Below are 13,786 nucleotides of genomic sequence, written 5' to 3' on the forward strand. Positions count from 1 at the left end.
TGTGAATTTACCCAGTCTATGTGTGAGTAATTGAAGTCACTCATTATTATAGCTCTGTCTCTCTTTGACCCCTCTCTTATTTGCTTCTGCAGTCACTCTCAGTGTAACACATTTCCTTTCAGTCTTCATATTGTAATCCATAATGATTCTGTGGAGGACTCCAGTCCTCCTAGGTTTACTAGCTTGTTGGATTCTGTCCCTTCTTTAATATTCAGTGCTTTTCAAGAGCTGCTTCCAAACTGAGCGACCTCAGTAGTGTGGCCCCTCCCACAAGCTGTGTGACTCATCTGCAGCTAATCCCTACCCACTGTCTCTCTAGGCACAATTGAAACTGCCCTGTCAAAAACAAACCCCTAGCCATCTAGAAATCAAAACCTATTCTGCTCTCTTTCTGTCTCCTAGTTACAAAAATACCTGCCAACATCTTTATTTTCTCAGCCACCTTTCTGCAGAGTACTTGTCTCAAACCCTACCCTTTTGAGTAAATTGCCAGTTCAGAACATCTCCCAGTCCTTCGCGCTCCTTCAGGAAACATCAACAAATCTTCCTTGACTTGTGATCAGCTTTATAAAAGATGGCCACAAAGTGACAATGCTGTGTGTGTGTTTGTGTGTGTGTGTGTGTGTGTGTGAGAGAGAGAGAGAGAGAGGCCTTAATGCTAGCCTTGCTGTATGTGCTTCTACTCCATTATGGCTACCCACACTGTCTTCTCCCATGGGGCTGGTAGCTCTCATAGGTTGCAGCAACTTCTAGTCATTTGTTACTGTGCTATGAAGTAAGTAATTCTGACTGAGTGTAGATTCTATGATAGCAAATGAGATTTTCAATGAGACACCATGAATCCATTCTAATTTGCTATCATAGAATCCACACTCAGAATACCTCAGAAACAACAGAACCCTGTACCCCATGGGTTAGCAACCCATGGGGGTGGTTGGCACCCTATGTGCACTACACCACCACTTGCTCTGGGCCACCACAGCACCCCCCAAGTGCACTTATGGGGCTGCTGAAAGCTCCATTATACCTTATGAGGAAAAACCTTAAAGACGCGTAAACTTCAACAATTCACCAAAAATCAGCCCTCTGCCCAAATCCTTTGAAAAAATTCAGGTAGCTTCCTTGCCCCTACCCAGCACTACCACCAACCACACACCACTCTAGGCCACCCCTTTCCCCCGTGAAGCGATACACCCTCCATTATACCTAATGGGGGAAAACCTTAAAAACACGTAAACTTCAGAAATTCACCAAAAATCAGCCCTCTGCCCAATCACTCTGCAATTGGGCTGGTAGCCTCCACCCATTGGGCACTACCACCCCACCCCACTCTTCTGCCCCAGATCCCACTTTCTGCCCCCAATCTGCCCCAAAGACACTAAAACTTCAAAAATTCACCAAAAATCAGCCCGCTGCCCAATCCCCCTGAAATTTGGGTGGTAGCCTCCACCCATTGGGCACTACCACCCCACCCCACTCTTTTGGCCCCAGGACCCATTTTTAAATCCGAATTGATTCGGATTCAGATTAATTCGGATCCAAATCTAATCAGGGGTGATTTGGATGGGCAATATTCGGATACAAATCAGAACAGGGGTGTTTCGGTTCAGATCCGAATCAAAACACTGAAAATACGAATTGCACACCCCTACAATGGAGGTACTGCTGTTCAAAGGTAAAATCCACTAAGCACACTTAAGCTCTTGAATCCCAGCCTATATTAGGCATGTGCATGGACCAGTTGGCACGGTTCGGTGTTGTGCATCAAACACAGAAGTGCTCACCCATCTGTAGGTGGCAGTTCTGTAGGGTTGGCAGAGGTGTTGATCCCCTGAAGAGCAGAAGTTCCAGCGAGGTTTCACAGAGAAGAGTCCGAATTCAGCGGTCCCTTGGGCAGAGTCTCAGAAGCAGGGTAAGCTCATCCAAGCCTGGTATGAGAACTCACCAGATTCAGACCTGTTTGAGCAGTTGTTGCCAGCAATTGGACCAGGAAAGGAAGTGACCTAAATACTGTTAGGAAAGGGCCATGCCCTGTTCCTAGAGATTAAGAACAAACCATCCTTACCCAGGAGCAACCCGGCTATTCCTCTTCCCGGGGAAACCCTTTAGTTTGTTGTGTTCTAGCTGTGAGGTGAGCATTCCTGTGCCGTTGGTTCAGTTCCTTGTGGGCATGGGTACACCACTGTGTCAGGGAGTCCGAATGGGGGGCTGTGGCCCCACACCTCGGTTCTTGGCTGGTCCTGGAAGAATGGGGTGGCTGTGGAGCAAAGGGTTTCCTCAGTGGGGCTGGTTGGAGTTAGAGGGGGCAGCTCCTCAGTGTCCTCCCTCTGGGAGGTAATTGGGGATCCTGAGAAGTCTCTGGAAGAGGTCTTCTTCTAGGGGTTCCTCTGAGTTCTGGGGCCTCTGCAGGCTCTAGTGTCCTTCAGCCTTCATCTCCCGAGTCTGCTACTGACTCTTGGGCCCCCTTGTTGTTGGGCTTGGAAGACCCATCAAGGTGGGTTCTGAAAATCGGTCTGAATTTAGATTGAACCATGGGTGTTCGAACTGGTTTGGTTGAACCAATTGCCAGGGCCAGTCAGTTCAATGAACTGGCTCTAAGCAGTTCAAAGTGGTTCCCAATTGTACCGCTTGAACTGGCCCAGGTCACGGAGGTCTGGTTCACGATTCTGCACATCCCTAGTCCATATCTTGGCAAGGAGTGGGGATTGTCAACACAGACAGTAGGGCATGAGGATACAGGGGACAAGCCAAAGGCCACATGGGTCTTGAGGAGGTCTTTGAATGAAGAGTGAGAGTTAACACCTGTTACCTGTTCAGAGGGAGAGTTCCACACACAGGGGGCCTTACAGGAGATTGAGTAGAACCATTTGAAATAACAAGAGACCTTCAGTCTGTTGTGCTTGGTAAAACTGGCAGAATGGAGAAGGGCCATACCGAGAAACAAGGACTGGGAATAAAGACACACACATACACACACACACACACACACACACACACACACACACACGTCCTACTCTTCCTCCAAGGAGTCCAGAGTATCCTCAAAAGAACCCTGTGAGGTAGGTTAGGCTGAGAGATAAGTGACTGTTCCAGAGTCACCCAGTGAGTTTTATGGCTGAATAGGGATGTTGGGCATTCCCACTGGCCACAGGTGGGCCCGAGTACTCACCAAGTCAGGAGGCCAAGAAGACGGAGGCAATACAGCCCCTGGGTACAGGCAAAGTCAGCTGGGACCCTACACAGTTGCCAGGGAGAGCCAGGACACCCAGGAACCCACAGACTGTGGATGGGCCCGCATGGCCCAACAGGTTGCCTCCTGGTGGCAAAGAGGAGAAGGCAGGGCCTTAACAGCAGGCAAGACAGGCAACAGCTGAAGGAGGGAGGATGCAGGCAGCTACATTGGAGAGGACGGAGTCGGGAGAGGGTGGTTGGGATTGCCTTGTTTGCAGGGCTTTATTTAAGGCTTGGAAGGTCAGGGGTGAGGAGATCAGGAGAGATGGGAGTGATTTGGACCTAGAGTCTCCCGGTGAGGAGCAGTCTTACCCCTCTCCCTGACAGCTGGTGGAGGAATAGGGTGACAATTAACCCCTTCACCAGCACTTCTGAGGCCACTTCCACAGCCTATGAACAGGATCAGAGGAAGGGAGGCGGTTGGAGATGGTGATCCCAAGGCAGTGTGTGACAGGGGATTTGAACTGAGTTATCCCTGGTCCTAGTCCAACACTCTAACACTTATTTTACGCTATAGAATTATTTAAAGATAAGGACAAGAAATTTGTGTTGAATGCCAAAGGTATATCAATCATCTTTATTGCGGCCACAGACCAGCATAAAATAGAGCAGTAGAGCATGATTAAACCAAATTATGAAACCATAAAACAATGTTATTTAAAATTTAATACTATAAAACTATAATATAAAATGCAACAACAGTGGTTAAAATAGAGTATATACAGTATGACATCTAAATAGGAACACTAAAAATAATGGTATAAACAGCTGTTTAAAACTATGCAGAGCTGATGCAGGAAAATGGCCTAGCAGCCATATCCCAGCAGATGTAACATGCTGCCATGCAGAACTTGGCCATGTTATATGTACAGTAAAGGCCAGAGGTTTGAGTGGACAGTGTACTTGCAAAATAAGGGAACTATATGAGCTTATTCCGAATGTCTCTGTAAAAGGGGAAAAAAGGAGTGCATGTTCTGTGGTTTCTACCTCCCCAGTGCCACGGGGACAAAGTCTCTCTGCAATTAGGATCTTCCTGAATTTGCCTTCCAGTACAGCAGAGGGAAGGGCATGACAACGGGCGAGGGTATAAGCCCTTCTGTGGCTTGAGATTTCTAGCTGTGACAAGTATGCGGCGGGGGAGGCAGAATACCTGAGCCTTTCCGAGGACAGGAAGGATGGAACCCTGCCTAGGGTAGCCTGGCGCTCAGTGTCCATTATCCTCTGTTTGATGACTGCTTTTGCCCATAGCAAGTAGGAAAGAGGGGGTAAATTCCAGGAGCGACAATTTAATCCACACGGCCCTTTTCCAAGAAGATTGGAAATTATCCAGTAGGGTCAGAAGGGCCTAGCCCCGAGGGTTGAGGGATAGTTTAAGTCAGAGGTTAAGAATGGACAACCACACTCTGGCCTCAACCTTTCTCATACCTGTTTCCAAGTGTAGAGTGGCATTTGAGATGCAGCAAGGCAATTGGAGGGCTGCTCTTAGAAATTTGGACTGCACCAGGTTCAAGGGGGAGAGATTGGAGCCCCTGCTCCCCTGATTGGGCACCATAGAGGAGTTGTACCATAGTCTTGGCCTCAAGTAGTTTGAGTACTGCAGTTATGTACTGGCCCCCTCTAATCTGGAGGGATTTTAGAACGGCAGTGGAGCGCCTCTGAGTGGTGAGGGTGACATGATCACAGTGGGCCTTTCTTGTGCCAGAGGCATGTAGGACCACTTCCAGATATTTAAAACAGGAGACCTGTTTGATCTTTTGGCAATTTATACTCCAGGGACGGGACTTGGGTCTTCTGGTGAAAGCCGTGACTTTAGTTTATTGGTAGTTGATTTCTAGTTAATCATTCCTGCAGTGCTGAGCTAGAGCCATCAGTTCTCTTTTGAGACCTATGACCCTAGAGAGGATTGCAGCATTGTCACCATAGAGCATGGAGGAAATACATCCATCTGCCAGCTTGGGAGGGTAAAAGTCTGGGCTACTAAGGTGCCTCACCATGTCATTGATATAAAAGTTGAAAAGGAGCAGGGCCAGGATGCATGATTGTTTGACTCCCTTCTGTGCTGGGACAGGGCTCATGAGGTGTTCTTGTGGGATGCACCTTACCTTGAGGGTCGTGTCTGCATGAAGAATGTGGATCAGATAAAGCAGACGATGGTTCACTGAGGAAGCTTCCAACTTCTCCCATAGCTTGACTCTGGAGATGGAATCAAATGCGGCCTTAAGATCAATAAAAGCAGTATAAAGGGAGGCTGAATTCTGGAGGAATATTTATCAATGAGGTGCTGAAGCACCAGCCAGGCATTGATTGGTTGTGGATCTACCCACCCTAAAGCTGGCTTGCTCCTTTGCAAGCAGATTTTCTTGGTCTAGCCAGTCCTTAAGTTTCCCATGTAGATGTCTAGCATAGAGCTTGTTGCTGATGGTGTTGAGCAGGCTAACGGGCCTATCGTTGGCAAGGTTATCCTTTCTTCCCATTTTGAATATGGGGATGATAATAGCCAGTCCTTGGGAATACGGCTATGAGAGTCAATATAAGTAAAACGTGAGACCAAGACTGGAATCCACCACTCTATATTATTTTGTATAAGCTCCATAGGGATCAGGTCTTCTCCGGGGGTCTTCACCGCTCTGGTTTGGGAAATGAGGGACTACCAAAGGTGACAGTATTTAAAATAGAATCTTAAATTAAAGTTTAATATGACTACAAAATACCAGCTGCTGCATGGTTATGATCAGCAATCTAGCATGTACTGAGATTGCTGGAGATGTCACTACAAATTAGACTTCAGACTTAGCAAAAATCTGATAATTAACATTGTCTTTATGACAACCTCCAATACAGCCACTAAGATTTCTCTGTGGAAAATGTAGCATGTGATCCCAAATAAATTCATTTCCATTCATTTTCTTTCCAGGAAGCCATTCTATGGATTGTTTCAGTATAATCAGAATATGATTGGACTGGAATCCTTACCTGATCCTTCAGATACATGGGAAATTATTGAGACAATTGGAAAGGGGACGTATGGCAAGGTCTATAAGGTTGCTAACAAGAAGGATGGGAGTCTGGCAGCAGTGAAAATTCTAGATCCTATCAGCGTGAGTAAAGAGCAAAACTAACCATATGATTTTTTACAAAATAAGTTATTTGCTTATTGTGGGCTCAAACAGGTGAAATCATTTACATTGGGTGAATAGGCAGAATGAAATTATTTTGGGATAAAACTTTCTGGTGCACAGTACACATGAGTTAGCAAAAGGCTTGGTAATCATTCAAACCACTGTCCCAAATGAACTCAAAAAGATGCTTTCTGAAACTATTCAGTCCTAGAAACATAGAATTCCAATGGTTGATTGCACCAGAAGAACATCTACTCTTACATCCTTCGCAAAGGTATACTTCTGTATCCTGGGGTTTGGGAGCTTATAGTGAAAACATGCTTGTTACAAACTCTGCAGTTGTGGGGAACAAAGTGACTTTAAAGATAGCTTAGGTTTCCACATATTTCAATAAGAGTCATACATTGCTCAGCACCTGTCTATAATGCAGCACAATTGATCAGGGTCCCCAGCCCTTTTTGACAAATGTACCACTTCTGTTGCAAACCTTCAGGCCAGGTAAAGGTAAACATGAGAACATAAGAACAGCCCTGCTGGATCAGGCCCAAGGCCCATCTAGTCCAGCATCCTGCTTCACACAGTGGCCCACCAGATGCCACTGCCTACAGGCAGGAGTTGAGGGCATGCCTTCCCTCTTGCTGCCACTCCCCCGCGACTCCGTGCTAATTTTCTGAAGCCTGTCTGTCAGGCTGAAAGGAGGGGTGTGCTGAGGTTTAGCACATAGTCAGCCAATCAATAGCAGAAGTGGAGCATCTTCACCCTCCTCCCTTCCCTTCTGCAGTGGACGTGTTGATGAAGATGTGTTGGCTTCAAGCCATCATTCTTCAGATGTGGAACAAATAGCATGACTGCAGTATGGAGAGGCAGAAGGGCTCTGAATACCCAGAGGCGCACTAACCCTCGGACGTTGGGGACCTGGTCCGGTCTTTTGGGGGAGCCTCCAAACAGCTGGGGCCGGTGGCCTCCGGTAGTCACCCTGCGCCCACCCCGCCAAAGCACGTGTTTTTTTTAAACTCTTACCATGGCCAAGGGGTGGCTACGGGTGGGGGGGCAGCAGAGCAGTCCTTCTCCCCCTTCCCCCAGTGGTGGTGGGGTGGGAGCAGGAGCAACGCTTTGCCCATCCATTCGGGACAGCATCTTTACGCAAATGTGAGGCGCCCCTGCACAGAGGAGATCATTGCAAGCCCATGATGTCACAGGCTTGCAACGATCTCTCAGCTGTGCAGGTGCACCTCACAGTTGCTTAAAGACGCTGGCCTGAATGGATGGGCACAGTGTCGCTCCTGCTCCCACCCCACCACCACTGGGGGAGGGGGGGAGAAGGGAGAGGGACTGCTCCTCTTCCCCCCTGCAGCCACCTCTCGGCTGCGGTAAGAGTCTTTTTTTTTTTTTAAAGCAGAGCTTTGGTGGGGTGTGCCCCCCAACTGAGGGTTTTTTTTTGGGGGGGTGACTCATGACTGGGTGGTCCGGGTGTCTAAATTACCTTGGTGCACCCCTGTGAGTACCCCTTAAGAGCTCTTCAAGTTCCCCTAGGAGTACTAGTACCCCCTGTTGGGAACTCCAACCACAGATTATTTCAGATAATTAAATATCATGTGCCATTATAGACACCATATTAGAGAAGCCCGAAGCTAAGGAAAAGGTTTTGTTAAAGAAACTCAAATGGCTCAAAGGAAAGGTCATAAATAGAGCAAAATTTTATTGAAATAATGTAATTACTAGCGGAAGCGCACAAAGCATCTGTGCGCTTTCGGTCCGGCTGTTTTCCCCTCCTGCCCAGGTCTCTCCTCTCTCCCCCTCCCTCCAGCCCCACACTCTCCTGTGCTCCCCACTTCCGTTCCCCCGCCACAGAGCCACACCAGGCGGCGGGCAGCCAAAAAGAGCCCCACCGCTGCCGTTACCGCATGTTGCCCACTCACCCCTGCCAGCAGCGCTTCCTGCCTCCTCCAAGCCCGGGCTGTGGCGGTCGCAACCGCAGCCGGCCGCCGCCTCCTCACAGCGGCCGGGCTGCCCCCGGCCACTCCAAGAGGCGGGCAGACAAAAAAGCCCCCCGTCACCGACGTTACTGTCCATTCCCCTCACCCCTGGCAGGCCGCCAGGGCCAGTCTGTTCTGCTGCCTCCCGCCTACTCCCAGCCCAGGCCTCGGACGCGACGGTCGCAACCGTGGCTGGGCTAGGCTGGCAGCCGCCGCCGCCACCTCCTCACAATGACTAAGTGCGGCGGGAGCTAATGTGCGGCTGGAGCTGCCGCCGCCTCCTCCTCGCCGTAGCCGCCACTATTTCCCCCTGCGGCTGCATCTCAGCTCGTGTTGCAAGCCACCTCCGCCCAGCCAATCCCAACGGCCCCCGCCTCCCAGCCAATCCGGTGCTTCATCTGGGTTGCTGCCGGGACACATCCCCACAGGCACGTCTATGAGAATTAAATATATGGATAGCCTGATCCAAAGTACACTTATTCAGAAGTAAGTTATGTAATACATGGAGAGTGGTAATAAATTATATAACAAAAGATTATAACAATTCTGTTTTGGATTGTTTTGTATTTAAAAGATCAAAATTAAAATTATGTTATAATTTGTTGTAAATGGCCTGGCACATTTAATACCAATGTTGTCTGAACTTGTTTATTTTTATATTGTATGTCTTTTTAAAAAAAAGTACAGGTAGTCTTGCTGAAACCCCCCGCTCCCCCCCCAATAAATCAGTCCCACTTAAGGCTAAATAAAGAATACTCTTATGCCTGTGCTTGGCCTTCACTGGCTTGTAGTTACTTTTCTGATTAGCAGCAGCTGAGGGATGGCACAATCCAGACTGGGACTTCAGTGTAGGGGGAGAGGGGCCATTTGCCCCCACTGTGGTCCCAATCTAGAACCTCTCCTGTGGCTGTTATTTATCCTACCCCTGACATGTAATGTGATCCTTATTCCCTTGTAAGGGCCTTTAAAATTGCAGCTGTAGCCTTTTAAAGACATCTGTAGACTGCTGTATTCAGAACTCCCCTTCTTCTTAGAGGGGAACATAGCTCAGTGGCACAGCACCTGCTTTGCATGCCGAAGCTCCTAGTTTCGATCCCAGGCATCTCCAGGTAGGGCTGGGAAGTCTGCTGTCCAGAGAGTTGCTTCCAGTCAGAAGAAACAATACTCAGTTAGATGGACCAAGGTCTGCCTCAGTAGACCATCAGTAGAAGGCAGCTTCATATGTCCAAGTAAGTCCCACTACTTTAAATGATGCTTACTCCCTCGTATGTTAGGATTGTAGCCTTACATCCTTCTCGGAAAGGATTATAGCCCTTTCCCATCCTCTGGGAAAGGATCAGTGGCAGATTACCTGCTTTGCACGCAGAAGTTTCCAGATTCAATTCCTAGTATATAAGGCTGGGAAAGACTCTGTCTAAAACCCTGGAGCAGGGATGGCCCTTCCACGGGGCGAGGTGAGGCAGTTGCCTCAGACAGCATATTACTGGGGTGCCAACCAGGCAGTAAGAGGCCCTCTTGACCTCCACTTTGAAAAAGGAGGAAAGGAGGGTGTCTGCGATGGGGAGCAGCATTTTGGTTCCCTGCCTCCAGCACACAGAGATCTTGAGATACCACCTGTCAATACTGAGCCAGATGGACCAATGGTCTGACTCGGTATAAGGCAGCTTCATATGTTTCTATGATAGCTATTCACAGGTCCTATCTCAATGTCTTCGTCAATAGAATTGACTGTAATCCTATACATATTTAGCTCATATTAAATAAAACACTTATCGTATGGTCTCCCTCCCTCCCTTTGAAAGAATCAAATTACAACTTTTACTAGATTAAATGGACAACTTTTACTATATTAAAAATATTGGAGTCTTGACTATAAATGTGTGATATTTTATAAAGTATGCCTCTCAATGTGTCTCCATTTTAGGATGTGGATGAGGAAATCGAAGCGGAATACAACATTTTACAATTTCTTCCTAATCATCCCAATGTTGTTAAATTTTATGGAATGTTTTACAAAGCAGATCACTATGTGGGTGGACAGCTCTGGCTTGTTCTTGAGGTAAGATATTTTGTGTTGCTAAATCTTAATTAAAAGGTGTCTTAGCAGCTAGTTCCTTCCGCTGCAAAAGTAGTAGCAAAAACATTGGTTGACCTCTGTGCTCTGTAAAATGTTGCACCTTTGTTTGTGACCATTAATCAAAGGATCCTGTTCTTCTGAGCAGTGTCTGTCAATCACACTACTGGGCTTCACATCCACGTGAAGGCAGGATCGGGTACCTTCAAAGTTTTCTTCCTTCCTTCCTCCCATATTCCATGACAGTAGCTCTGTCCCCTTCCTGCTGTGCTACCACGTGACTTACCCTTTCCTCCTCAGTTTTTCGTTGTCTTCCGAGACTGCAACAGCTCTGGCTGGTCAGAGAACTTTCACCTGTAAAAAAGATAACTTTGAGTTGTAATTTTGTTTCTTTTATTTTAGTTATTTCCCCTGGTTTTATTCCTGTATTTTCTCCTTCAGTTTGTCATACTCTCCTGTCCCTTCTGTGTCTTGATTTATTACCTCTGTTTTCCCCTCCCCCCGCATTTCTAAGTAGGGGGAAAAAGAAAATTTCTTGCCACCACACTGACTGTTTATGGCCAATAAGCCCCCATTTAAGAGGTGTTCAGCCTGTAGAGTGAAATTCCCCTCTTCTGATAGCCACCATTTGTGCTTGCTCTGTAGGGGTGTGCATGGAACCATTTTCAGCGGTTCGGATTTGAGCCGAATTTGAATCGAACTGCCGATCCGCAAACTGGCTTGTTAGAACTGACTGGTGGTTCGGTTTGTGCGGTCACACTGGGTTGAACCAGTTTGGCCCAGTCTGAGGGGCTATGCTTGTAAAGGGGAATCCGGTGAGGATTCCCCTTTATAAGCAAAGGAGATTCCTAGCTCTAAAGGGATTCAAAGGGTGAGCAGGGGGTGGGCAAGTGGGCACTTTACTGGTGGTGGCACAGTGGCCCCTCTTGGCCCACTGGCACTCCCCCCTGGAGAATAAAATTTTTAATATCGCCTGACTTCGAGACCCATGGTTATACCTCCAAATCCAACTCTCTTCAATGAAATAGGCACATTGCTTCAAAAGGGAGTTATAGAATCTGTACCGCCTTCTCAAACAGTTTTAATTCATCATACTTTACAATCCATAAAAAGGATGGGGGACTCTGCCCATAATGTACCTTCAAGATCTAAATGCCTTCAAAACATATAGAAGGTTTCATATGCTCAGAATCTCTGCTATTATTCCCCTTCTCTCCAAGGGCATGTGGTTTGTGACCATAGATCCTGAAGATGCCTATTACTATGTCACTATTTGTCCACATCACAGAAAATTCCTGCGTTTCCAGATGGGGCCTCAAAGGTTCCAAATCCATTTGGACTTTCGTCGACTCCAAGGGTTTCCACCAAGTGCATGGCGGTCGGTGGTAGTTGTCCGCTTATGGGAGCAAGGGATACAGATTTCCCTATTTTTATACAATTGGCTCATAGCGGCTCGATCCAAGACTATTCTGCAAAGACATGTAAACATCACTGTGGCACTGCTGCATAGTTTCGGCCTAAAGATTGATCTAAAAAAATCTCAACTGTCGCCCACACACAAAATAGAGTTTCTGGGGACAGTTTTCGGTTCCACTCTAGCAGCGGTTTATCGTCCTTTAGTGTGTATCTGACAGATAGAGACTTCTGCCCTGTCTATATACACAATACCTTACCATTCAGCGAAGCCGGTTCAATGCATGTTAGGCCTTATGGCCTCCACAACAATGGTCTTCCCAGTCATGTGCTTGCAGATGAGAGTCCTGCAAAGGTGGTTCATAGATAATTTTGATCCACGAAGGGATGTAGAACACAAACAGCTTTACATACCTCATGAGGTTTGCAAATCTGTAAGATGGTGGCATTCCCAGAGAAATTCATCTGTTCATCACACCAGAACCTCAAGCACATATTATGACAGATGCTTCAGAGAGGGGTTGGGGAGCCCACCACAAACACCTACGGCTGAATGGACAATGGACCATGTCAGAGGCAAGGTATCATATAAATTACCTAGAACTTTTGGCAATATACAGAGCTCTAAGGGGTTTTCTACTGAACATTGCGAGCTTACATGTACAGATTATGATGTACAATATGTCACCCAAATCCTATGTCAACTGCCAGGTCAGAATGGGTTCTCACTCTTTGCTTCGTCTGACTCGAAGGATATGGGAATGGGCCTTTCATCACTGATTTTGTCTATCACCTATTCATATTCAATGTCAAAAGAATGCCCTTGTGGATCACCTAAGCAGGACTAAGAACACTTCCTACAAATGGAAACTCGATCCTACAATCCTCTGCAACATTCTCGACATGTGGGGACAGCCTCAGGTCGACCTCTTTGCAAATGTGCAGAATCGCTAATGCCCACAATTCTGCACTCGCGTGCAGAAAAAGGAAAAGGTTATCCGGGGGATGAATTTGCACTGGATTGAAGCACCTATTCTGCTTACATGCTTCAGCTGATTCCACTCCTCCCTTGTGTCCTGTAAAAGATAGAATGAGCCAAGACTCCTATTGTCATAACCAATGGTGGCCGCACCACCGTTGGTTTCCTCATCTTCTTCAACTGTCACACAAGATGTTATTTCACTTACCATACCGTCCATTGTTCAAGCACACTCTACTAGGGCTCTAGCCAATTCAACGGCTGTTGACAGGGGTTTACCCCTGGAATCTGTCAAGCCTCCGCGTGGGCCTCACAGATTTCATTTTGTCAGACACTATGCCTTGGATGTTAAAGCTAGAAGCCATGAAGCTTTCGGTCAAGCAGTGCTCCAATCTATATTCGGCTGAGGCTCTGACCTTCTCCTTACTGCTCTGCTACCCGCCTCCAAGGATGATAGAGCCCAGTAGTGTGATGGACACTCAGAAGAACATCAGGTTACTTACCTGTAACTGGGGTTCTTCTAGTGGTCAGCTTTTACACTCCCGCCCATCCACCCTACTACAGAGTTACTCTGAAACTGAGGAGGGAAGGGTAAGTCACGTGGTACCACAGCGGGGGTGGGGAGAGCTGCTGGCATGGAATATGAGAGGAAGAGAGAAAGGAAGCTTTGAAGGTTCCAAATCCTACCTTCACATGGATGTGAAACCCAGTAGCATGAATGGACAGATGACCACCAGAAGAACCCCGGTTACAGGTAAGCAACCTGATGCTGTGAAGAGAAGGAGGTGGACTATGGTAGATCCAGACTGGCTAGTTTTTTAGCATTTACACTCTAATCTAAAGCTGTTCATTTGGAAGTAAGCACCACTGATTTCAGTGGGATTAATTTGGTGAGGTAAGAATTGTAGTGACCTCAGATCCTCAGTCTCTGGATGATATTTTCCTACTATTTGATCTGGCTTTAAAAACCTACAGAAGGCTCTCCTATTGTTAT

The 13,786-nt window shown here is 47.2% G+C and overlaps 1 protein-coding gene across 22 annotated transcripts in view; it reads left to right on the forward strand.

Annotated features, from left to right (window-relative positions):
- The window catches only part of MYO3B (myosin IIIB), a 523,310-nt gene that overhangs the window by 82,615 nt on the left and 426,909 nt on the right, over nucleotides 1–13,786 (forward strand). For all 22 annotated transcript variants that reach the window (XM_053283475.1, XM_053283469.1, XM_053283482.1 and 19 more), the window contains 2 exons: nucleotides 6,146–6,329; nucleotides 10,251–10,385. In XM_053283475.1, coding sequence (XP_053139450.1) covers nucleotides 6,146–6,329; nucleotides 10,251–10,385 — 319 coding nt within the window. The remainder of the gene's footprint in view (nucleotides 1–6,145; nucleotides 6,330–10,250; nucleotides 10,386–13,786) is intronic.

This window comes from Hemicordylus capensis, chromosome 1, assembly GCF_027244095.1.
Source record: "Hemicordylus capensis ecotype Gifberg chromosome 1, rHemCap1.1.pri, whole genome shotgun sequence".
NCBI classification, from domain to species: Eukaryota; Metazoa; Chordata; class Lepidosauria; order Squamata; family Cordylidae; genus Hemicordylus; species Hemicordylus capensis.